The 25,577-nt window shown below is 54.5% G+C and overlaps 2 protein-coding genes across 2 annotated transcripts; one reads left to right on the top strand and one right to left on the bottom strand.

Annotated features, from left to right (window-relative positions):
- Positions 1 to 2: 2 nt before the first annotated feature.
- Positions 3 to 12,462, top strand: VRK3 (VRK serine/threonine kinase 3). The gene is made up of 15 exons (XM_049787124.1): positions 3 to 73; positions 1,187 to 1,292; positions 1,692 to 1,828; positions 2,824 to 2,976; positions 3,255 to 3,267; positions 3,742 to 3,983; positions 5,089 to 5,153; positions 6,186 to 6,252; positions 7,220 to 7,304; positions 7,384 to 7,489; positions 8,117 to 8,209; positions 9,168 to 9,300; positions 9,718 to 9,838; positions 11,221 to 11,279; positions 12,075 to 12,462. The coding sequence occupies exons 3-15, from the start codon at positions 1,693 to 1,695 to the stop codon at positions 12,242 to 12,244; spliced, it is 1,443 nt and encodes a 480-aa protein (XP_049643081.1). The 5' UTR covers positions 3 to 73; positions 1,187 to 1,292; position 1,692; the 3' UTR covers positions 12,245 to 12,462.
- A 3,277-nt stretch (positions 12,463 to 15,739) lies between these two features.
- On the bottom strand, positions 15,740 to 20,071 carry LOC126028623 (sialic acid-binding Ig-like lectin 5). Its single transcript, XM_049787569.1, is given in 11 exon segments — positions 15,740 to 15,952; positions 16,451 to 16,535; positions 16,625 to 16,693; positions 16,781 to 16,857; positions 16,930 to 16,949; positions 17,018 to 17,302; positions 17,395 to 17,652; positions 19,031 to 19,078; positions 19,216 to 19,488; positions 19,583 to 19,963; positions 20,035 to 20,071. Coding segments are annotated over 11 exon segments (1,746 nt in total).
- Positions 20,072 to 25,577: the final 5,506 nt, after the last annotated feature.

Raw genomic sequence — 25,577 nt, 5'->3', positions numbered from 1 at the left:
CGCAAACCAGCGGGCGAGATGCGCGCGCAACACCGTCCGCCCACCCGGAAGTTGCCAAGGGGCCAGCCAGCAGGTGAGTCCCTGTCCTTCTACCTGCGTCCATCTCTTTGTACTCTGCGCTGGTGCGCTTTTCCCCGGCTCGGCCCCCGAGGGAGACCCCAAAAGCAGCATCCGAGGTCGCCTGTCCCTTGTGACGTCGGTCCCAGCTCTGGCAGGAGTTGGAGCCTCGGGCCTGGATGTTTTGAGACGCCCCCCACCCCATCCTCGGCTCTTGCAGTTCCTGGGGGCGGCGGGGTGGGATCTGGGGGGGGGCCTGGCTCCTGATGGGAGTTTTGGGATGGTGGACCGGCCCTTCTGTCCCTAGGTTGTGCTTTTTTACCCCTGCTGGACGGCGCATCCCGGTCTCCATGGCAACCCCCTGGCCCTGGGCCAAGCTGGGACTCCAGGAGTTAACCCTTGAACTCTGCCAGGTCCGGGAACCTTGCAGGACCCTGCTGCAAGCCTAGAGCAGGTGTTTTGAGAATATGGACAGTCGGGCCGGAGAGATAGCATGGAGGTAAGGCGTTTGCCTTGCTTGCAGAAGGATGTGGTTCGAATCCCAGCATCCCATGTGGTCCCCCAAATGAGCCTGCCAGGAAGGATATCTGAGCTTAGAGCCAGGAGGAACCTCTGAGCACTGTGACCCCAAAAATCAAAAAAAGAAAAAAAGAAATATGAACACTCATCATTGGACCTCACTAGGGCCCACCCAATAGACGCCCTCGTCTCCTTGAGCATCTCTACTTCTGCCTAAGTTCCAAAAGCTGCTTGTTTCTGCATTTCATGGCCAGGGTAGAGTCGAAGCACAAAGTCTGTTTTCCTTCTGTTGCTGTGTCCCCAGGGGTTCACATGGTAGATGTGAATAATTCTAACTTTTTTTTTTTTTTTTGGTTTTTGGGTCCCACCTGGCAGCACTCAGGGGTTATTCCTGGCTCTGCCCTCAGAAATCTCGCCTGGCAGGCTCGGGGGACCCTATGGGATGCCGGGATTCGAGTGACCACCATCCTTCTGTGTGCAAGGCAAATGCCCTCCTTCCATGCTCTCTCTGGCCCCAATCCTAACGATTATAGACCAAGTGAGTCGATGTAAAGGCTTCAGTAGCAGGTCTCCAGGGCACAGTAGGTGTGACTTGTTATTTTCTTTGCAGGCGTGAAGTGGGTCTAAATCAGCCACTCCCCCTCGAATCGTTTGCAGTGTTAGGATGGAGTTTGCAACACACTGAAGTCAAGGGCCAGGCTGCAACCCCCATAAAGGTACCATCGCTCAGGCTTGTTTCCCACTTGTAGCCCTTTGCTTCTACTCCATAGGTCCCTCGGAGGGGGGGCATTTATCTAGAGAAACGGCTTTGAACAGGGCTACTTCAAGTCATCACAAAATTTCAAACTTGGGGTTCACCTAAATAAACTAAACCTTGGTGTCTTAACGGGGTGAAGTCAGACTACTGAGGTAACAGTCACGCCCTCCCCCCAAGTGACCAAAGTCCATGACCATCTCTCCAATTCCTGTGGCTTTTTTTCTCTGACTTCCTGTTCCTGCCTCCCTCTTCCTCCTCTGATGAATGTAATTTATACTGGGTTTCATATTCTGGGTGCCAGGGACCAAGGTCAGGGTGTTGTCATGCGAGCTGCTCCTTCCTCCAATCTCTTTTCTAGAATGATCTCCTTCTGTCCAGAATGTGGCAAAAATATTGAATCAAACTTCAAGTTCTGTCCTTACTGTGGACAAGCTCTGCCGACAGAACAGGATGTAGCCACAGCTTTTGTCAGGGCCCCACTTTCATCCTTCCGAGGTAAGAAGCAGCCGTGAGCTTCTGGGTGGGTGTGTGGCAGGCAGGCTTCGAGGTAAGGTTAGATGAGACTGAGGCCTCTGTTGCCCAGTCCCTCTGTGTGCCCATTCTTAGTATGTTCTTCTCTTGTGATTTACCAAGCAAATGTCTGAGCACCTCATGTGGTTCCTAAAGTCCTTTCAGGAGTGATCCCCGAGAACAGAACTAGGGGTTAACCTTAAGCACTACCATGTGTGGCACAATGCCCTAAGATCCCCAAAATCTCATAAATCTGCCAAGGTAGCTTTGTGGTTTGAATGTCCAGTTCCTCTTTTCTGAGGGGTTCTTTTATGTGGCTGTTTACTGCATGCCTAAATTGGGTTTTGTCTCAACGGAATGACAATCTTTAGAACCAAGTGGCCTTGGCTCAGGGCCAGAATGCTCTGGTTCTGCAGTAATTTTCACATGCATGTCTCCTTTAGCATTCCTATACTGATTAGTGAGGCCTTATTCCAGGCCTCAGCACATCTGATTGGTAATTAGGAAACAGTTTTTTTTTTTGTTTGTTTTTGTTTTTGTTTTTGGGCCACACCCTGTGACGCTCAGGATTACTCCTGGCTATGCGCTCAGAAGTTGCTCCTGGCTTCTTGGGGGACCATATGGGACGCCGGGGGATCGAACCACGGTCCGTCCTAGGCTAGCGCAGGCAAGGCAGGCACCTTACCTCCAGTGCCACCGCCCAGCCCCAGGAAACAGTTTTGATTTAGAGAAAGGTTCTTAGGATGCTAGTGAAACTATGTCTCAAATGAGAGGGGCGATTTTAGGCCACAACCCCTATCAATTTCCTTATTTCTTTGAGTGTCTCCTGGCAATTGTGGGTACAGGTGACTAAAAGCTTTTTGAGCCTAATGCCCTCCCTTAGCCAGAACCTCTAGGCTAGGGTTCCTTACACAAATGTCATGGTAGTGCTGCATCTGCCTTCTCCGCCCACCGAGGCTCCCTCTTTATTCTCTTCCTAGAAAGTGGCTCGAAGAAGGTGCCCAAAGCCGCCTCTGAAGTTATCAAGAAAATCAAGTGGTCCAGTTCCATCTCCTCTCCCTCCTCATCTCTGTGCTCCGACTATGACAATTCTGGGTCCGAAGATACCCTGAGTTTCTGCGAGAGATACAGAGGTGAGAGGGGGAAAGACAGGGCCTGACTCAGAATGGGGGGGAGACATCTTTCTAGGCTTGGGTGTTCCTACCCTAAGCCCCGTCCCCACTCATGGCCCCAGACTAGAGCTGACCCTGCCTAAGCTCGACTCCAGGATTTAAGCCTTGTGTCATGTTCCCCCTCACCATGGATGACCCTTCCCTAGGGAAAACTGCTTGATGGGTGAGGACTGCTGTTTCACTTCTCTTTGCACCCATCTGTGCACTGATCACCTCCCTTCTACTGTCACCTTCCAGAGGCACAGGGACGAGGTGGACTCACGCTTCAGTGCCCGCTGCTTGCCAGTGTGGCAGTTGCTGAGGCCCAGAGCCCATCCAAGCCATGTCCCTTGCTCTGCTCCCAACTGTCTTTTCATGGCCTGTGTCCAGGTTGCTATTTAGGCCCCTTGTTTGGGTTCCTAGCTTGGTAAGGCCAGGGAGATGGTGCAGGGTCAAACACACATGCCCTGTGCCGACAAGAACCTGATTTCTGTCCCCAGCGCCCAACACCTGGCCCCCATATGGCTCCGCACAGTAGGCCCCAGGTTCAACCTAACCCCAATAGTGGTCCCCTGGGCCGTGAATGACAAGACCCCAAGACCCCAATCCCCAAACATGGCAGGAAGGATATACTGCGCAAGTCAGCGAATATTGGGATTATGCCAAATGCCAAATGCCGTTTCATTCCCACTGAACTTTTCTCAAAGCCTCGCTCCCTAAGGACAGCCCGCAGACGTCAGGGCAGAGCCCAAAGTCGCCCAAGCGGAGCCCACAGGCGGCTCGGCAGAGCCCAAAGACCTCCAAGCAGAGCCCGCAGGCCACCAGGCAGAGCCCAAAGACTCGGCAAAGCCCAAAGTCACTGAAGCGGAGCCGCCTGACTTACTCGCTGGAGGCTTTGCCATCTGGGACACTGCTGACAGACAAGAATGGAAAGCTCTGGAAACTGGGGTTTCTCCAGAGCAGGGACGAGCAGGGAATTCTCTACGAAGGTACACACTGTCCCCCAATGAATGGGCACCAGGCTGTCGGAGGGACCCTGTCCTCGAGGTAGACCAGAAGCCTCTTCCCAGCTGTAGCCCAGGGCACCTCATTCAGGCATCTCATTCAGGAGAGTCATGCTAGAGGCTGGGAGGGAGGCAATAGGCACAGGGAGGACTGTGGTGAGGCTCTTGGGACAATGATTTTGGGGGGTTGAATGCAGACAACCCCAATTGGATCCCTGGAGCACCACCAGGAGAGATCCCTGAGCACAACCCAGGAGGAATAGTTCCTTAAGGGAAGCACTTTTTAGGGTGTGGCCCCAAACCTTCCCCTACACATTTTATTTGAAAGGCTGATCTGTGGCGCACGCTGTGCCACTCCAAGAGTGAGTGAGTGAGTGAGGGCATAGGATTGGGTGCCTTGAGGAACACCATAGTAGGGGGCTCCTCCCCTCAGGCCTCACCCAGCAAGTACCAGGACAGGTGTTTGGTATTGTTGGCCATAGAAGCAGGGCCAGGTCTGAGCTCATTGGAGGGTGTTCTTTGAGTGAAGGAGGTCCGGGTAACCCAGGTGGGAAGTTCCCTGCCCAGCACCCTGGAGCACACCAGTAGCCAGATTGTTTTGGGGGAGCCAGTTATCTAAGGGCACGTCACATATTTTTGGGGACTGGTTATTGGCCAGGCCTGACCTGAGCCCTGGGTGTGTCTTGTTGCCTTTTAAGTCAATAAAGATTCAAATCTCATTCCCCACTTTAATGATCTATTTTTGTTTTGGGGTTCACACTGCTGGCACTTGGGTTACTCCTGGCTCTGTGCCCAGGGATCACTCCTGGCTGTGTTTAGGGGACCATTTGGGGTGCCGGTGTTGAACTTGGGTCAGCTGCCTGCAAGGAAAGCGCGCCCCACTCCACACACACATACACGCTTTTCATTCTCATTTCTTGCGTTTTGGGGGCCTCACCAATGAGTGCTCAGAGATCACTCCTGGCTCAGTGCTGGAGGCGGGCAGAAAACTGAGCTTTGGGGAACAGGGAGCTGGTCATGCTGTGGGCTGGGTGTGGCCCACCAAGGTTCTGCAGATGCCAATCCCGCCTGTCTGTCTGTCCACCCACAGCTGAACCAGCTAATGTAGCTGCCTCTGAGTCCAGTGCAAGCAAAGGAAGATTCTCTCTCAAGCTGGTGAGTGGCCCTGGGAACCAAAGGAGGGCAGAGACAAGATGGGTGCCCAGCAGCATGCCCACAACTCTCAGCCCCCCTGCACTGCTGCGCGGGGGCAGGTGGGTAACCAGGTCTCAGACTCGGGATGGGCCAGCAGAGCATCTGGGGACCCAGGTTTGGGGTGCCCCTGCCTGTACGGCTGCACTGAGCTTCTGCTCTTCATCAATGGGCTCACCCAGCATTTCTGCCCGGGTGGTCTGTGAACTCCTATGAGGGCCCAAGCAAGACTGGAAAATGGGAGTGGGGCTGCCCGGGGCAGAACTCCGCTTAAGGGGTGCTATACACATTGGGGGTCCCGGGTCCTTCCAGCTGTTTTGCTGCTGGCGCCTCACAAGGTGTATGGCAGACAGGCACAGCCTTGCTGAGGGACCCCCACACATACACAGGAGCTCAGCAGCTGCTGCTCTGTGGCCAGCTTAGGGGCAAGTGTCACAAGCTAGTCTGCAGGACACTCCTGAGGATGGAGTAGGGCCTCGAGCTCCTGCCCAGGGTCACCCAGCAGGCCCATCTGCTGTGTCCCCAAAGGCCAGAACCATATTCTACTCAGCAAGGGGGGGCCTCAGGTGTAAGCGGGAGTGCCTGACAGCACATCTAACAACCCACCCCACCCCTGCCTTCTGCCACCCAAGCACATTATGTGCCCATAAAATGCTTGGATGAGGCCGAGAGACGGTGCAGCAGGGACCATGCTCACTCTGCACACACTCAACCTGATGCCATTCTGGGCCCTCCAGAGCAGACCCTAATTATGCCCAGAGTGATGCCTGAGCACTAAGCCAGGAGCATGCACAGCTGGACTACCAAAACAAAACAAAAAAGAAAAAAGAAAGAAAAGGACACAGGGTCCAAGAAAGTACCCCACAACTGTGATGTAGGCTGTATGCCACAACCCCAGGAAGGGTATTAGGAGGGGTACCAGGGTCCTGGTTAGTATCGCTCTGGCCCAGACCCTCAAGAAGGGTCTATATGACCACCCTCATCTCCCCACACTAGGATACCAAGGACGGACGCTTGTTCAATGAGCAGAACTTCTTCCAGCGGGCTGCCAAACCTCTGCAAGGTACCTTCGGGGAAGGGGAAAAATAGGGGTGCTGATAGGAGGTCTCCCTGCAATGCGGGAGGGAAAAGGATTGTAGGGCTCTACTTGGCTCCAATCACCCCCAGCCCTCGGCCACAACACAGGCACTGCCATCAGCCACACTCAAGCCATTGCTGGGAAAGAGTCTGGTTGTAGGGAGTTACTGACTCGGTCCTTTCAGGCCTGGGGGGGTGGCCGGAGCCAGAACATAGCGGGGAGGACGTTTGCCTTGCACATAGCCAACCCAGATTCAAATCCCGGCATCCCATAGGGTCCCTCAAGCCTGCCAGGACTGATTTCTGAGCACAGATCCAGAGCCAGAAGTAACCCCTGAGTGCTGCCGAGTGAGGCCCCCCAAAACTAAATAAAAAGCTCTGGGTCTAGTCCCAGTATCTCCCCTCCCCCAAAACACACACACAAGATAAAGGAAATAAGGCTCAAAGGGCTGAGGTCATGCTGTATGGGAGAAACACAGGGCGTGAAACCCCCCTCCAGCACACAGGGCCCCACCTCAAAGACAAACAATCCTTTTGGCCTACAATCCAGTTGATGCGGAAAGCCTGTGGAGGCGAGCGCTAGAAACTCCTTCCTCCCCACGCTTAGAGGAGGAGGAAATCTGGGCCTTAGTACTCAGGGCTTGGTGCTTGTATACCCCGAGCTGTGTCTCTGACCCTCCTCTTAACCCTTGAGCCCACTCTCCATGGAGGCTGGTGGGGTCCCCTAGACATTGGCAAGTACCACCCACAGTGGGCCGAGTCCCCCCAACCCCAGGTGCTAAGGGAGGGTCTGACTGCTGGCTGTGTAGACAGGGCCTGGTCCCAGCGCTTTCAAAACAGGGCAAGTCCCTCCTTCCATGCACCCAGTTATGCGTCTTCCTTCTCTCTGCCTGCACCCCTGGCCCACCCCGGGCCCCCTGGGCGTCAGTGCTGAGCTCTGACCCTGCCCTCAGTAAGCAAGTGGAAGAAACTGTACTCAGTGCCCCTGCTGGCTGTGCCCACCTGCATCGGCTTCGGCATCCACCAGGACAAGTACAGGTGAGTGCCTGCCCTGCTTCGCCCTGGAGCTTGCCTCGTGCCGCCCGTCCATGGCCACACTGCTCCTCCTGTCCCCCAGGTTCCTGGTGTTCCCCCAGCTGGGTCGGAGCCTGCAATCGGTGCTGGACGACAGCCCGAAACACGTGTTGTCGCTGAAGTGCGTGTTGCAGGTGGCATACCGGCTGGTACGTACCTCTCCATGCCCAGGTGGGGAGCGGCATGAGAGGGCACCTACCATGCAGGGAAGGGTATGGTGACCCTACCTGAGAGAATAGGGACCTGCCTACCATGGGGGAGGCACAGACCCCGGGACCGGACACCCCCAAGGGCTTCATGCCTGCTTTGTCTGCAGCATGGGCAGAGGATGAGGTGGTTGGTACAGAGAGGCAGGCAGCGGCCAGGACGCCATCCTGAGGCCACAGGGTAGCTCCGGACCCAGGAGGATCTAAAGAGTCTGAGAATGGATGGGGGGTGCTGGGCTGTGGGAGGAAGAGTTTGTGGAACACTCTGTCTGGGATTGGGGTCCTGACTGGTGGGTAACTATCACACGGCCAACCCAGGTTTATCTCCAGCATCCCATGTGGTCCCGGATTCCTCCAGGAGTAATTCCTGAGCACAGAGCCAGGAGTGACCCCTGAATGCCCCCGAAAACAAAACCAAAAACCCCAAAAGTCCCAAAACCGAAAAAGAGACTGTGGCTTTTCCTCCGCCATCTGGAATGGACACCCGGGCTACCCCAAAATGCCTCAAGACAAGCCCCAATCACTTTGCAGCCAGCCCCCATCCCATAGGCAGGGCTTCTCTCCTCACAGCTGGACGCCCTGGAGTTCCTGCACGAGAACGAATATGTCCACGCCAACATCACAGCCGACAACATCTTCGTGAACCCAGAGGACCTGAACCAGGTAAGAGCTGGCGCCTCCCCCACCACCCACTACCATACCCGGTACCACATATGGTCCCTGAGCAGCACCAGGAATAATCACGGCTGGGTGTGACTCGAGAAAAGGAAATAAAACCATTAAAATAAATGTTTTTAAGAGCAAGAACTCTGCAGCTGGAGCGATAGTACAGCAGGAAGGGTGCTGGCCTTGCACATGGCCGACCCAGGTTAGGATGAGGGTTAGGATCTCCCTAGCATCCCATATGGTCCCCCAGTCACTACAAGGAATGATTCCTGAGCACAGAGGCAGGAGTAACCGATGAGCACCACTGGGTAATAAAACAAAAAAAACCAACATAGAAAGAACCAGGGCTCTGCCCAGGGACACTCAGGCGGGGAGCCATCCCACCTTTTATTTTGCAAGACTTAGTGCCGACAAAGAGTTGCTGTCCAGAATCGGAAGGAAAGAATTCAGTAAGGAGGGCCCGGAGAGATAGCACAGCGGCGTTTGCCTTGCAAGCAGCCGATCCAGGACCAAAGGTGGTTGGTTCGAATCCCGGTGTCCCATATGGCCCTCCGTGCCTGCTAGGAGCTATTTCTGAGCAGACAGCCAGGAGTAACCCCTGAGCATCACTGGGTGTGGCCCAAAAACCAAAAAAAAAAAAGAATTCAGTAAAGAACAATTTGGGGGCCAGAGCAATAGCACTGCAAGTAGGGCATGGTGCCCTTTTGGTTTCCAGACCCTGCAGCTGCTCCAGGCCTGGCCAAGGTGTGAACTCATCCACTTGGGGCTCTGACCTCTGCCCTGAGTCAGGAGTGCAGAAGCGCAGCAGGGGGTGGGGGGCGCCCAGCACCGTCGGGGGCAGCATCCAGCTCCTGCCTGAGCCCTCCAGGGCTATTTCTTCAGGAAAGTGGTCCAAGGCCACCCTGGGCAATGGGCAAGGACGTCGCTGGTGTGACGCGGGGCTCTGTCCACACAGGTGACTCTGGCAGGCTATGGCTTCACCTTCCGCTACGCCCCAGGCGGGAAGCATGTGGCCTACGTGGAAGGCAGCAAGAGCCCACACGAGGGGGACCTGGAGTTCATCAGCATTGACCTGCACAAGGGCTGCGGTGAGTGGCTGGGGCTTTGGCTTCCTTTTGGTTTTGGGGCCACCTCTGGTGGCGCTCAAGTGTTACTCCTGGCTCTGTGCTCAGTAATCACTCCTGGAAGGCTCTAGAGACCATATGGGATGCCGGGGATCAAACCCAGGTTGGCAAGCACCCTCCCTGCTGTGCTTTTGCTCCAGCCCCCTCGGGGTGTTCTCTCAGTTGATACTGCTGAGACTGAGCTCAGAGCTCAGGGCTTAGCACTAAGCACCCTCATCTAGAAGCCCCCCATCTCCCCCCTCACCTGGCTAGGTGGGGCCTGGAGTTTGGTGGGGGCAGGATCTGGTGCAGACAGAACTGATGGCTGGAACACAGGGTAGCAAGGGCCGGGAGCCCCCACGGAAGCTGGGGAGGACCCACGCGATCCCCCTTCTCCCCCAGGCCCATCCCGCCGCACTGACCTCCAGGCCCTGGGCTATTGTGCACTGAAGTGGCTCTCTGGGTCACTGCCCTGGACCCGGTTCCTGCCCAGCGGTGACGCCGTCATGCAGGAGAAGCAGAAGTGAGTGGGGGGGGGGGCAGTGGGACCCAGGACCTGGGGGGGTGGCTGTCACCGGTCTGTGAGCCTCAGCTCCCCCACGATCATGGACTCACACCACGTAGGACTCACTCTCAGTGCTCAGCCGTCAGCCAAGAGTCAGCCCGAGACAGAGGCTGTGCAGGGGGAACAACAGTGGTGGACCAAGGGTGGCATGTACTGGGGTGCCGTGCTCAGCACCCTAGGCAGAAACGCTGGGTACTAAGGGCCCTGCCAGTGCTGTGAGGTGGGTGCTGGGTGCCCAGAGTGTCAGGGTGGGTTCAGCACCCTCATTCCGGAGCATGCAACTCAAGAGCTCTTTTATTTGGAGTTTAGGTGGTGCTTAGGGCTGACTCCTGCCTCTGCATTCAGGGATCACTCCAGGCAGGGCTTGGGGGACCACATGGGATCCCGGGAATAGACCCCGGTTTGACCGCGTACGAGTTTCAAGAGCGAAGATATTTGCTATCAAGTATCTTGAGTTTAGACTCACAGGTTGACAGTCCCCGGAACCACCTGAGTGGGGTGCTCCACCCGATGTCTGCCTCTCCGAGACTGAGTGCAGGAGATTTCTTTCTTTTTTTTTTTTTTTTGGCTTTTCATCCACACCCAGTGATGCTCAGGTTACTCCCAGCTATGCCCTCAGAAATCACTCCTGGCTTGGGGGACCATACGGGATGCCAGGGAATCGAACCACAGTCCGTCCTAGGCTAGAGCCGGCAAGAGACGCCTTATCGCTCCACGCCACCGCTCTGGCCCCTCAAGCAGATTTCTGTGCCAAGATTGTGGCTGGGTAGGCTGGCAAAATAGCACTGCAGGGTGGGTGTTTACTTTGTAAATAGCCGACCCATGTTTGATCCCTGGCACAGATGGTTCCCCAAGCTTGCCAGGAGTAACCCCTAAGCACCGCCAGGTGTGGCCACCAAACCAGAAATAAACCCACACCATTGTCCTGGAGTGGAAGGCAGAAGGCCCAGGAGAGGATGGGGCGATCCTGGGTGAGGGGTGCTGCATGGCCTGGGGTCTCCCAACTTGGGGCTCTGCCCACATCGCCGTGGACCACACAAGTCCTGTTTCCTGTCTCTGCATGGCTGGTCCCCTGGCACGGGCATGTGGAGGCACTCCTGACTTAGTGCCTGGGTCTCCTCCAAGTCTGGCTTTTTTTACGTCAGGTTCGCCTGAACTGAACCCCCTTGCTCCCCCTCGTTCCCTCTCGCTCCTGTATATCAGCTTCTGGCTCAGAGCAAGTTGAAATGGTTCTGTCCGGGCCCAGGGATTTTAGAAATTAATACAGAGCCCCCAGGGTGCAATTGGGATCCCAAGGTGGCGGGAGACCAACTGCTCTGAAGTCTGTCCTGTGTCCCCAGGTTCCTGGACAACCCTGAGTCGCTAACCACCCAACGCAGCCACTGGATCAGCCCCTCTGGTATGTCCTGAATTGGGGGACAGAGAGGATGCTCCCCTCCCCTCCCCACCCCATAAGTCCTCAGGGTTCCTCAGAGATGAAGGCAATTCAGTGGGTCAAGAAGATTTTTTTCCATTGGGGCCAGAGAGTCAGAGGGTAGGTGCTTACCTTGCACGTCGCAAACCCGATCCAGTCCTGGCTCTGCATTCAGGGCACTGCTAGCAGGGTTTGGGGCCCTAGGGGGTGCCAGGAATCGAACTCAGGTCACCCACATGCAAGGCAAGCGTACTCTCAAGCTCTGAACAGTAAACATTTTGTTTGTTTTGGGGATCACGCCTGATGGCGCTCAGGGGTTTTTCCTGACTCTGTGCTCAGAAATCGCTCCTGGCAGGCTCGGGGGCCCATATGGGATGCCAGAGATTGAACCCAGGTCTGTCAAATGTCAGCCACATACAAGGCAAATTCCCTCACCACTGCTATCACTCTGGCCCCAACAGTAAACATTTTTAAACATTAGCCCAAAAAAGGGTTAGGGGTGTAGCTCAGTGGCAGATCCACGGGCCTTAGGAGCATGGGGTGGGGCCCAGATTTGATCCCAGCCCTGCAGAAAAATAAGGCGCTGTGATCAACCCATTTCGATCTTCAGCATCCCATATGGTCCTATCAACTGCACCAGGAGTGAGTTCTGAATACCACGGGGTGCCCCAAGGAAATAAGTTCAGTCCAAGCCGCAGATGTGACTGAACAGGGAGGGAGGAACTGGCGGAGTCCCTGTCACATCGAACACCCACATGGGCCCCTCACCCTGTACCCCAGGGCCGCTTGTCGCCCCCACAGAGACCCTGAAGAATTACCTGCAGGTAGTGACAGGCCTCCGCTATGACGAGAGGCCGCCCTACAGCCTGTTGAGGAGCGGCCTGGAAGCTGCACTGCAGGGGTTCCGCCTGTCGCCCTACGACCCCATGGACCTCCGGATGGTGCCCTAGGTGTGTAGCTGATCAGCATGGGGTGGCTTTCCCCTTGAACTTCTGGTCCCCAGAAATCCCTGGCCACAGGACCTACTCAGACTGGGAATGGGGAGGAAGAAGAACTGGCCTTGGGGCCCCAGTGATGGTACAGCATTGGCCTTGCAACGCGGCTGACCCGGTTGCATCCTGATGTCCCCTGAGCACCACCAGGAGTGATTCCTGAGCGCAGAGCCTGGAGTAAGCCCTGAGCATTGATGAGTAAGGCCCAAAAAGAAAAAAAGAAAAAGAAATTGGCATTAAGAAAAAAAAGAGGGCCGGAGAGAGAGCATAGCTGTAGGACATTTGCCTTGCACGCAGCCATTTCAGGACAGATGGTGGTTCGAATCCCAGCATCCCATATGGTCCCCCAAGCCAGCCAGGAGTAACCCCTGAGTGTCGCCGGGTGTGACCCAAAACCAAAAAGCAAACAAAGATTGGCTGACTGGCTGGAGGGATGGAACGAGGAGCTGAGGGCCACTCTCCCAGTCTGGCTCAGCAGTCCTGCGCCTCCTTCCTGCCCCAAGGGGGTTCCGTCAGTGCTGAGGGCTTCCCCTGCCGGGGCACTCTGGTGCCAGGCATCAAATAGAGTCGGCTGTATGCGAAGCAAGCAACTTGGGGCCAGAGTAGTAGCACAGTGGGTGGGACGGGCATGAGCTCATAAACTCACTTTCCCTCAGTCTCTCACATTTAGTCACGTGGACACACACTCTGCTCTCTCCAACGGGCCGTCGTTTTGTCACCTTACTGGTCTGTGGTTGCCCCTGTGGTCTCCCAAACTCATGAACATCCTTCCCACAGGCTAGAGGCTTGAAGGTGACCCCCAGATCAACTCAGTGTTTTCTTCAGGGACTTCCTTTTTTCTTCGCTCTGGGATTTTGGGGTGAATTTTTTGTTTTTACTTGTTTTTTGGCCACACTCAGCAGTGACCAAGACTTACTCCTGACTACACACAGGAATCACTCTTGGCGGTGTTTGGGGACCCTAAGGGATGCCAGATATCAAACTCAGGTCAGCCACAAGCAAGGCAAACGCCTTACAATCTGCGCTATCATTCTGCCTTTCCTCTAGAGCTTTAAAAAAACGAAAGAAATGTGACTCCAGGAAATGTGACTTCAGAAATGTGATTTATGGACAAGCCTCTAGAAAGATCCATCTTGTTGATTGTGCCTTGCTGCTGTTGCTGTTGCATTAGACCAGCCTGCACGGCTGCCGTTCCCAGCAGAGAAAGGTCTGTGGGGGCCTCAGACTACTGTGAAGTTCCTGCTCCTCTTCCAGGCTGGGCCAGCAGCCGGGGGTGTACCCCAACGAGGAGACCCTGACTCCCCACAGAGCTAGGGCCACTGCTGTTGGGACAACCCATTCCCCAACCCCCTGACCCTGTGCTTTGGTAATAAACTGTTTTGTCAGAGCCTGGGGGGACCCATTTCTGCTTTTCCCCTTCTGAAAAAAAACGGAACCTCTTTTCTCTACCTGCACCTTCCGCTCGAGGCTGCTTCATTCAAGCTCCCTCGTTCCTACACTGCCCTGTCCCCCTTCAACCATTGAGCCCTGCCTCGGGCTTCCCAAAGGGCCCATGGGGACCTGCATCTTCCTGCTCACCAGCCTCCACTGCCTGCATACTCACTGTCTGTCCTTCAAATACTCCCTCATCCACTGGCTGTGTGTCCTCAGACAGCTGTCTCCATGCATCGTCCTCCCTCCATAGGTACCTCTGTCGTCCTTCCCCTCCCGACCTCCCATTCATCCTCTCACAGAATTCTGGCTCCCCACCTGGTCCCAAAGCTCTTTATTTTTTGGATTTTGAGCCACACCCAGCGGTGCTCAAGCTCTTCCTGGCTCTATGCTCAAAAATCACTCCTGAAAGGCCCAAGGGACCCTAGAGAATGCTGGGGATCGAACCAAGGTCGGCCACATGCACGGCAAATGCCATCCCTGCTGGGCTATGGCTCAGGCCCTCCGCAACCTTTCCTGACCCTGCTCTGTGCCAGCATCAGGCAGCTTGGAGTTCCTGGAAACAAGATAGACCAAGGCAGGGAAGCCAAGGGCCTTGGTGTGGCTGGCCTTCAGACTGAGTGCCGCTCTGACAGAGCACAGACAGTGGGTCACCTCTGATGCCGAGCCAGGTCTCAAAGGCAGGAACAAGATGAGGCAGGAGGGTTGGGGAAGATTTTAGAGACTGACTTGGGGTCAGCAGCATGTGGACAATGACAGGCCGGGTGCATCCTGGTGAACAACAGGCCTCCTGAATCCGGTCTGAGGCATCTCGAACCATCTGCAGATCCAACGACCAGGAGAGGGTTCAGGAAAGGGAGCAGGTATTTGCACCATTCCCAGGTCCTACATCAGAGGTTGACTGTCTTCAGAGGCCATCCTATCCTGAAAGCCTAAAGGCTGGTGTGCAGTATCTGAGGAAGGCCTGGACCAGGTTTCGATTCCCAACATCCCATATGTTTCTCTGAGCACAGAGCCAGGAACCCTTGAGTACTGCCAAAATCTTTTTTTTTTTTTTTTTTTGGTTTTTTGTTTTTTGGGTCACACCGGGCAGCACCCAGGGGTTACTCATGGCTCTACGCTCAGAAATCACTCGGGATTCAAATCACCGTCCTTTTGCATGCAAGGAAAACGCCTACCTCCATGCTATCTCTCTGGCCCCACAAAAATCTTTTTTTTTTTTTTTTTTTTTTTGGTTTTTGGGTCACACCCAGCAGTGCTCAGGGGTTACTCCTGGCTGTCTGCTCAGAAATAGCTCCTGGCAGGCACGGGGGACCATATGGGATACCGGGATTCGAACCAACCACCTTTGGTCCTGGATCGGCTGCTTGCAATGCAAACACCGCTGTGCTATCTCTCCGGGCCCCCAAAGATCTTTTCTTTAATAACTTTTTTTGGTTTCTGGGCCACACCCAGTGACGCTCAGGGGCTACTCCTGGCTTGAGGGACCATATGGGACACTGGGGGATCAAACTGGTTCGTCCTAGGCTAGCACGAACAAGCAGACACCTTACCGCTTGCACCACTGCTCTGGCCCCTTAATAACTTTTTTTGATTTATTGATTGATTGATTAGTTGTTGGGCCACAGTCAGAGGTGCCCAGGGGTTACGCCTGGCTCTGCACTCAGAAACTGTCCCTGGCAGGCTGGGGGGACCATATGGGATGCCGAGAATCAAACCGGGTCCCTCCCTGGCCGGCCGAATGCAAGGCAAACACCCTACCGCTTTGCTATCTCTCCGGCCGGAAACAAAGATCTTTAAAGAAAGGGAATTTTTTTCCCACAACGGTAAGCCTGGCTTTATTGTGGACACAATGGAAAGTACAACTACACAGTTGGGTTTTCCAGATACTTGGGGGGCACCATCTGCAGGGGTGTCCGAGGTAGGCGGCCACACAGGTTCTGGGGTGCTCAGGACCCTGATGAGGAGGCGGCAGGTGGGGTGCCCTCACGCACCCCTCGGAGAAGGGGATGGAGTGGTGGCTCACGCCTGGGTCCTGGTCCTCGTCTCCAAGTGCTCATGCTGCGTCTTGATCTCCGAGTACTCGGTGGTGCTGGAACCATCCTGTCTGCCGGCCGGGCGGGGTTCGAGCCCCTGGAAGCTGAGCGTCGCGTAGTAAAGTTCCGGCTCCTGTCCAGGGCCGGGGGAGTCTCCCACGGCGGGTGTGGAGTCTTGGAGGCTCTGCAGCAGGATGTCCTGAGTGGGGAGGGGGCCGCTGAGAAAGCTTAGTCGGTGGGGTCAGCCCTGACATCCCCTGGGGTCCCCTGAGCACCACCAGGAGTGATTTCTGAGCAGAGAGCCAGGAGTACACTCAGGTGTCATCCAAAAAAAATAACTAAAAAAGAAAAAGTAATTTGGGCTGCAGCGATAGCAAAGCAGTAGGGTGTTTGCCTTGCACACGGCTGATCCAGGACGGACCACGGTTCGATCCCCAGCATCCCACTTGCTCCCCCAAGCCAGGAATGATTTCTGAGCGCAGAGCCAGGAGTATCCCCTGAGCATCACCGTGTGTGGTCCAAAAGAGCAAAAGTAATATTTTTTTCCCTTTTTTTCCACCCCCCCCCTTTGCCCCAGCTCCTCCACGGGACCCTGAAAGTTCTCAGACTTTCTGTGTGTGACATCTGCTAAGAGATGAGGGTTCCCGGCAGGGGCTGCACGAGGGGAGTTGGGGCTCACAGAGACCACGACACTCACCCGGGAGGCAGGAACCAGAGGGGCAGGAGCATCACCCTGGTCAGCTCCCCTCTTCACATGGGCCCTCTTCTTGCACACCCTCACACTGGGTGCAGGGAAACAGAAACAGGACTGAGCTCCCCATAAGGCTCTGTGGCGAGCTGCCCCCTCACCCCTGCACTGTGAAGCGTCCACAAGGGCTGGCCCAGGTCCAAAGCAGGTGATGGCCCCACTGGCTGCCCTTGTCGCCGCTTCTGCACCATCCTGATCCTTCCACTCTGGGGTTCCAGGAATTTTTTTAACACCCCCACCCTCATCGTCCCTATATCTGCCTCCTGGGAGGATACTCACAAGAAGAACAGCAAACAGGGACACAGAATGAGCAGGCCAGCAACACCAGCTCCCCCGGCAGCCCCCAGAACAACTCCCTGGAGGCTAGGCTGCCCTACAGATAAGTGGGCTTCAGGATGGGTTTGCTCCAGGACACGAGTGGAGAGAGCACCACCGATCCCGAGTCACCCTCTCCAGAGGTTCTTTCATCCCCTGCACCCCTCACCCCTGCCCTCAGCTGGCACCCCGCTCCCAAACCTGGCAGCAGCAGGATCGAGGATCTCTGGGCCCCGTGTACGGTTGAGGCCTCGCAGCTGAGCGTGAGGCCAGCGTCGAATCCCCCAAGAAGGCTCAGGGAGCTGTTGGCCCAGGGCTCCCCAGGACTGAGGCTGAGCTGGATGGAGGCATTGCTGCAGTTTCCAGATAGTAGCTCGGACCCCAGCCACCAGCGCAGGGCAGGAACGGGCAGGCCCTGGGTGGAGCAGCTACAACGAAGAGCCGGGGCCTCCCAGGAGCAGTGGGGACCCAGCAGCTGGGGGGACTCTGCAGGAGGGACAGGGCTTCAGGCACATGGGCCCTCCCAACACCCCAGAGCCCCCCACTCTCTGAAGGGTGCCCCTTGGCCCCCCACTTACTCCCCACGGAGAGGTGCAGCGAGGCTTGCAGGAAGCCCCCGGGGTGCTGGGCTTGGCAGGTGAATTCACCCTCATGATGCCGCTCCACCGGGTACAGCTCCAGGATCCCAGCACCCAAGCACTGGGTGGAGGGCCATGGCCTGCCCCCCCAGACCCAGCTCAGTTTAGGGGGAGGGTTGCCACGGGCATCACAGACCAGACGCAGGGATTCCCCTTCCCGCACCTCCACAGTTGAGTTGTGGTCCAACTCGCTCTTTTCTGGGGGGACAAAGATGGAAGTGGGTGATGCTCAGGGGTTACTCCTGGCTCTACACTCAACAGTCACACCTGGCGGTGTTCGGGGCACCCTAGAGGATGCCGGGGATCAAATCATGGTCCTCAGGGGCCAGAGAGAATAGCAAAGCTGGGAGGGCATTTGCCTTGCATGTGGCCGACCCGGCATCCCATATGGTCCCCCGAGCCTCCCAGGAGTGATTTCTGAGCGCAGAGCCAGGAGTAACCCCTAAGCACACTAGGTGTGGCCCAAACAAACAAACAAACAACAAAGAAGAACCCCTGAGAGCCACTGTGTGTGGCCCTAAAACAAAAACATACAAATAACAACAAAGGAAAAAGTGGTGGATTTTTTTTTTTTTTTTTTTGGTTTTTGGGTCACACCTGACGTTGCTCAGGGGTTACTCCTGGCTGTCTGCTCAGAAATAGCTCCTGGCAGGCACGGGGGACCATATGGGACACCGGGATTCGAACCAACCACCTTTGGTCCTGGATCGGCTGCTTGCAAGGCAAACACCGATGTGCTATCTCTCTGGGCCCAAAAGTGGTGGATTTTACATGGGGAGAGAGACGTGTGGGGAGTGGCCCTGGGTTCCATCCGGCCCTATCGCAGAGAACAAAACCCCCAACAAGCCAGAAGTTTCACTCAGCACTGCTGGGGGTGGCCCCCCAAAACAGCTCCACAAATGATGCTCAAGGGCCAGAGCACAAGCTGTACATGCAGAGGATCCCAGCATGACCCCACAGTGCAGCTAGGAGGGACACCCCAGAACCACAAAGCCAGTGGTAGCCCCTAAATGCAACCCCAAATGTAGCTCAAACACACAAAAACACAGGCACACAAAAACTGGACATGGGGGCCAGAGCAGTAGCGCTAGAGGTAAGGCGTCTCTGCCTTGTAAGTGCTAGCCTAGGAAGGACCGCGGTTCGATTCCCTGGTGTCCCATATGGTCCCCCAAGCCAGGAGCGCATAGCCAGGAGTAACCCCTGAGCGTCACTGAGTGTGGCCAAAACAAAACAAAACAAAAACAAACAAGCAAAAAACAGGACACCGGAGCCGAGACCTAGAGAGAGAGAAGATGGCGCTGGCCTTGTATCTGGCCGGCCCAAGTTGGACCTGTGGTACCCACAGTCCCCGCCGGGAGTGAGCCCAGAGCACTGCTGGGTATGACCCCAGTACCCCAAAAGCCTGTGCAATGACAGATGGAAAGAGCTAGATTGAGGCTCTACTGAGGTCCTCCCAGAGGCAGAATATTCCCCCTGAAACTGGCCACACAGTTTCCTCATGTGCTTCACCCATCACCTTTGCTCCCAATAAGACCAGAGCCTTTTGGGGCCCCGTCCAGCCTGACCCAAGGCCTACCTGAACAATGTCCTCGGAGAATACTGAGGTTCAGGTTCACGGGTGCATCTAGGATGGAGACACACCATGATACAGGCTCCCCAAGTCACACCCACAGATGGGGAGCAGAGCAGAAGGGCTGACCTTCCTCCAGACCCCTGGCCACCTTCCCAGAGACCCCCAAAATCTCTCTAGGCCTCACTCACAGGATACGTTGAGCGACACTGTCTTCTCAGTGCTCACATTTGCTCCCCGCACAGTGACCCGGCACGTGAGGGGGGTGCCGTGGTCCTGCGCTTGGGGGCTCAGCTGGATCTCGGAGGAGTTGGGGACCAGCCCCAAGGGCCTGAGGGCCTCCCCGTGCCAGGAGAAGGTGAGTGACCCTTCAAGGCATGCCCCAGGCAGGGAACATCTCAGATAGTTGGGACGCCCCGATTGCAGGGGATTGTCCATGTGGATGGAGGGGGTCTGCGTCAATGCTGTGGAGGAGAGAGGAAGAGGTGAGTCCAGGGGACCCCGCACATATTTCCTCACTCACCCCACTCCAGCACTGTATGGGGGCCCCAGGTGTACCAGTCACGTGCAGGGCCAGTAGTGGGGTCTTGAGTCCTAACTTCTCATTCTTGCTCAACTGCAGGTAGTAGATGCCACTTTCCTGGCGCTGGGGTTCAAAGATTCCCAACGTGCAGTTGGGAGTCATGGGGTCTCCCAGGAGGTGCAGTGAGGACTTGACCCTGATCTGATTTTGGGCTTGGGGATCACTCGTGGCCACCAGGATGTCACCCTGGTTCTTGGGGTCACTCTGGTTCCTGCGGTACCAGTACTGGTGAGTCTTGGAGTTGATCAGACTGGCCTTGGTGACCCTGAAGGAGCAGACCACCAGGCCACACAGCCCCTCCTGAACCTCCACCAGCTCCACCATGTGGGCCTTCTGAGGCTTCTGCGCCAGGGACCCTGGGGAGGGGGGACACAGACTGGCTCAGCAGCCACTCGCTCCTGCCCGCACCCCCAGAACCCCTATTCACCTGCCCACAGCTGGGCCAGCAGAAGCAGCAGCAGCATCTCGGGGCTGGAGGCGAGCGGTGCTCTGCCTGGCCTACTGGGTGGTGTCTGGAGGCTTCCCATCTGGAGCGCTCTGCCGATGGAAGCTTCTGGATGGGGGGAGGGCAAAAGGGAAGTTCTTCAGACTGATGAACTGGGAGATCTCCTTTCCCCACTTCCCCTTCGTGGAGGGGAACTTCGGCCAGAGAGGGGAAAGGGGTCCCTGAAAATGGGAAGGAGCCTCCCCTAGCAGGCTGGAGGGAAGTATCATTACTCACCCAATCCTTCGTGCATTCATTCATTCTCACTTAGTCATGTGTGCATTCATTCACTCACCAAAACATGCATTCATTCACTCACCCCAATCCTTTGTGTATACATTCATTCATTCATTCACAAACCCAATCATGCATGCATTTATTCATTCTCAATCATTCATGCATTCATTCATTCACCCATTCATTCACTCATTCGTTCCATCATTTATGCATTCATTCATTCACATACCCAATCATTCATGCATTCGTTTATTTGTCCTCAATCATTCATGTATTCATTCACTCCCCCAATCATTCATTCATGAATTAACTCACCCAATCATTCATGCATTCATTCATTCACTCACCCAGTTATTCATGCATTCATTCACTCACCCAATCATTCATTCATGTCTGCATTCACTCATTCATTCATTTTCTCATCTGCCTGGCATATGCCTCCTATATCGCAGCTGGGCTAAGATGCCTTCATGCCTGCCATGGAGGATCTCACCCTCTTGTCACTCCAAATTCAAGGCACCCCTGGGATTCCTAAGAGTATGGAGTCACCCTATTCCTTGGGGCTCCATTCTGTGGCCCCACAAGCCTCTGGATCCAGGTAGTCAAGCTGGGCAGTGCCCAGGGCCCAACTCAGAACTGCCTCACCCTCAGTCCCCATGACTCAAGCTTGTGTCTCAAAGTTTTTTGTGTTTGATTTGGGGCCATATCCAGAATGCTTATGTTCCCTCCTGCTGGACTTGGGGAACCACATGGGATTCTGCAGATGGAACCCAGGTTGGCCATGTGCAAGGCAAGAGCCCTCCCCTCTGTACTATTGCTTCAGCTCCTGAGTCTCAAAATCTTTTCTTTTCTTTTTCTTTTTTTTTGGTTTATGAGCCACACCCAGCAGTGCTCAGGGGTTATTCCTGGCTCTGCGCTCAGATATTGCTCCTGGCCGGCTCAGAGGACCATATGGGATGCTGAGGATTGAACCTGGGTCCATCCTGGGTTGGCTGCTTGCAAGGCAAATGCCCTACCGCTGTGCTATCGTTCCAGCCCCTCATGTATGTAGATGCTTTTTGAGTCATATCCGGTGGTGCCTAGGGCTGACTCCTATTTTTGTGCTCTGCTCTGTGCTCACTCTTGGCATGGCTCAGAGAACCCAATCCAGTGACAGGGATCAAACCCCATCACGTGAGTGCAATTCAAACACCTCCCCCTCTTTGCTGTCTTTCTAGCCCTTTTCTTTTTTATTTGCTTATTTGCTTTGGGGCCATATGATGTGTGGGAGCTGCTGACTGCTGCGTTTTTAGAAGCTGTTTTCACTTTGCTCTGAAGACCCTGTGATCCTGGATATTATGCCAGGGATTCTGGGGTGCAAACCCTGCATGCAGCCCTTACTCAAGGCTCTGGGCTCACTCCTGGCAGGCTCCAGGGACTACACATATGTGGTGCTGGGGGTTGAACCTGGGTCAGCTGTGTGCAAGGCAAGTGCTCTCCTGGCTGTCCTATCACGCTAGGCCCTCTTCATATGTTTTTTTGGGAGCATATCCAGTAGTGTTCAGGGAGTTACACCTGCCTCTTCACTCAGAAATCACTCCTGACAGGCTGGGGTACCCTATGGAATGACGGGGACCAAACTTGGGTCGGGCAAGTGCAAATCAGCACCCTCTCTGTTGTGCTATCACTCAGGCTCCGCTTTGCACATTTTTCAACTCTGACCTTTCCCCAGAAGGACCCCACTCCCTGAATTTCCCTAAGGGCTGAGTCCTGCCAGTGAAGTGAATTGTCCAGTTTGACGGGCTGGAGTCAGGGTTCCCACAAGCCTGCCTAAGTGGATTTGGGGGAGCCCACAGATGTGCGGTGGACCAGAAATTGCTGAGCAAGGGAACTGAACTGAGTTGCTGAAAATCCCAAGCAGAAGTTGGGACTCACTAGGCAAGAGAAAATCCCACTTCTTCTTGGCCCAGATCCCATCATAGTGCAGGGGGCGTGCCTGTCTGGGGGACCCCGGGCTGCATAGGTGAGGGACGCCCAGAACAGAATTGGTCCTTACTTAGCAGTTAGGAGAGTCCATGCTGGGCCCTCCCCAGCACTGCTCAGGGGCTATTCTTGGTGCTGTGCTCAGGAGTGACCCCTGGAGGTGTGGTGGGATGTGAGGCAAGTGCCTTAACCCCTGTAACCAAACTTTCTTTGGAGCCAATTTTATTTTATTTTATTTTATTTTTATTTTATAAAATGTGGTCCTGGGGGCCCAGAGAGATAGTACAGCGGCGTTTGCCTTGCAAGCAGCTGATCCAGGACCAAAGGTGGTTGGTTCAAATCCCGGTGTCCCATATGGTCCCCCGTGCCTGCCAGGAGCTATTTCTGAGCAGACAGCCAGGAGTCACCCCTGAGCACCGCCGGGTGTGGCCCAAAAAACAAAAAAAAAACAAAAAAAAAAAGTGGTCCTGGAAGTTTTATTTAGTCAGAGCCTTTTTTTAAAACTTGGCTGCAACCTCCCGTGGGGGACCCCCGACCCGCGGGGGTGTGGAAATGAAGGTTGCTAGTTATTCTCGGGTTTGCCCGAGCAGAACCAGCCTGTGAAGAAAAACTTGAGAAGTTAGTAAGAGAAGCCCTCAAGACTACACATGCTGCTCAAAAGGGAAGTTTATTGTTGGGGGATCAGCTTTTAAGGGCTGAAATACGTCAGAGGGTGTTACGGGTTTTTCCACCAATTACATTTACAAGCATTCATTAGCATAAGCTGAGGCAGGTAATAGGGAGGGGCAAAGAGGTAGACCTGAGCACATGTTTATACTAAGAGAGTTTATATAGAAAACACAAGATCCGGGGCCGGGCGGTGGCGCTGGAGGTAAGGTGCCTGCCTTGCCTGCGCTAGCCTAGGACGGACCACGGTTCGATCCCCCGGTGCCCCATATGGTCCCCCAAGAAGCCAGGAGCAACTTCTGAGTGCATAGCCAGGAGTAACCCCTGAGCGTCACAGGGTGTGGCCCAAAAACCAAAAAAAAAAAAAAAGAAAAAAAAAAAAAGAAAACACAAGATCCAAACAGAGTCCCACAAATTCCACTCAGCAAGCACAAATAAAACATCAGCTGTAATCCTAATAACCTTTTGCTAACACAAAGGCAAGTTGCTCTATATATTTTTCTGGCTAGATGTATTGGGCTGCTTTGAATTACTTTAGTATTTGTCTATTTCCTTTGTTCTCAAGGCATGGGCGCCTTTGGTCACGTGGGTGACCAGATTAGGAATTACTGAGGTGTCCTATGTTCTAGGTTTCATCAGCTAGGCTCCCCACACTTGGCTACAGAGGAGAGATAACATGGAGGTAAGGTGTTTGCTTTGCATGCAGAAGGACAGTGGTTCAAATCCCGACATCCCATATGGTCCTCAAAGCCTACCAGGAGCGATTTCTGAGCATAGAGCCAGGACTAACCCTTGAACGCTGCCGGTGTGACCCCCAAAAAAAATTGGCCACACTTGGGGGCCTGAGCAATATATATATATAGTGGATAAGGTAGCTTGCCTTATTTATTTTATTTTATTTTATTTTATTTTACTTTTTTTTGGGAGGGTTTGGGCCACACCAGGCGACACTCAGGTTATTCCTGGCTCTGCGCTAAGAAATTGCTCCTGGCAGGCTTGGGGACCATATGGGATGCTGGGGATCGAACCCATGTCCTTCCTTCCTGTGTAGGTTGTGTACAAGGCAAACACCCTACCACTGAGCTATCTCTCCAGCCCCATAGCTTGCCTTAGTTTTGGTAGATTTGTTCATTTTGGTTTTAAATCATATCTGGTGGTACTTAAGAGGTTACTCCTGGATCTGTGCTCAGGAATTATACTTGGCAGGTTTGGGGGTCAAACCCTGTTGGCCATGTGCAAGTCAAATGACCAACATATTGTACTTCAGTCCTAAGTGCTTTCGTTGCACAAGACCACCTAAGATTCAATACCCGGCATCCCATAGGATCCCCCAAACCCACCAAGAGTAAGTCCTGAGTGCAGAGCCAGAAGGAACCCCTGAGCAATGGCAGGTGTGGCCCCCCAAAATAAAAAAGAAAAGAAGTGCCAGGGAGTGAACCTGGCAAGTTGGTCATGTGCAAGGAAAGCATCCTACCTGCTGTACTGTGTCTGACTCCCTAGTTTTCTTTTACTTTCTTTTCTTTCTTTTTTTTTTTTTTTTTGGTTTTTGGGCCACACCTGGTGATGCTCAGAGGTTACCCCTGGCTATGCGCTCAGAATCGCTTCTGGCATGGGGGACCATATGAGGTGCCAGGGGATCGAACCGCAGTCTGTCCTAGGCTAGTTCGGGCAAGGCAGATGCCTTACCGCTTGCGCTACCATTCCAGCTCCTTGTCTACCTAGTTTTCTATATATATAGAGATGTGTGATTCCTGAGCTCAGAGCAAGGATTAAGCACCAACCACTTCTGGGTGTGATCCCCAACAAATATAAGGCTAATAGCGCAGGGAACCCTTGACCTTAGGTCTCACACAAAAATTCAGGAGTCTCTGCAGAATTAGGCTGTGAATCAGGTCAACAAGAGCTCACAGAGATGGGGCTGGAGTGATAGGACAGCGGTAGGGTGTTGGCCTTGCACACAGCTGATCTGAGACGGACCTGGGTTCGATCCCCGGCATCTCATATGGTCCCTGGAGCTTGCCAGGAGTGATTTTTTTTCTTTTTCTTTTTCTGTACTTTTGGGTCACATCCGGCATCGCTCAGGGGTTCCTCCTGGCTCTAAACTCAGAAATCGCTTCTGGCAGGCTCGGGGGACCATATGGGATACCAAGATTCAAACCACAGTCCTTCTGCATGCAAGGCAAATGCCTTACCTCCATGGTATCTCTCTGGCCCCAGCCAGGAGTGATTTCTGAGCACAGAGCCAGAAGTAACATCTGAGTGCCACCTGGTGTGGCCCCAAACAAACACAAAAGATTTCACAGAGCTTCCAGACCTGTTCAGAGAGGCCTGGGGAGCCCTGTAAATATGAGGCTCAACCCAGGCACAGGGGAATCAGGACTATTCAGCTCACAGCTGTCTGTCAGGCAGGCTGGCTGGTTCCAAGTAAGAAAGGCCATGAAGGGCCCGGAGAGATAGCACAGCGGCGTTTGCCTTGCAAGCAGCCGATCCAGGACCAAAGGTGGTTGGTTCAAATCCCGGTGTCTCATATGGTCCCCCGTGCCTGCCAGGAGCTATTTCTGAGAAGACAGCCAGGAGTAACCCTTGAGCAACGCCGGGTGTGGCCCAAAAACCAAAAAAAA

The sequence above is a fragment of the Suncus etruscus genome, chromosome 14 (genome assembly GCF_024139225.1).
Source record: "Suncus etruscus isolate mSunEtr1 chromosome 14, mSunEtr1.pri.cur, whole genome shotgun sequence".
Classification (NCBI taxonomy): Eukaryota; Metazoa; Chordata; class Mammalia; order Eulipotyphla; family Soricidae; genus Suncus; species Suncus etruscus.
Note: the sequence above shows the minus strand (reverse complement) of the source record. Positions and strands in the feature narration are given on the sequence as shown.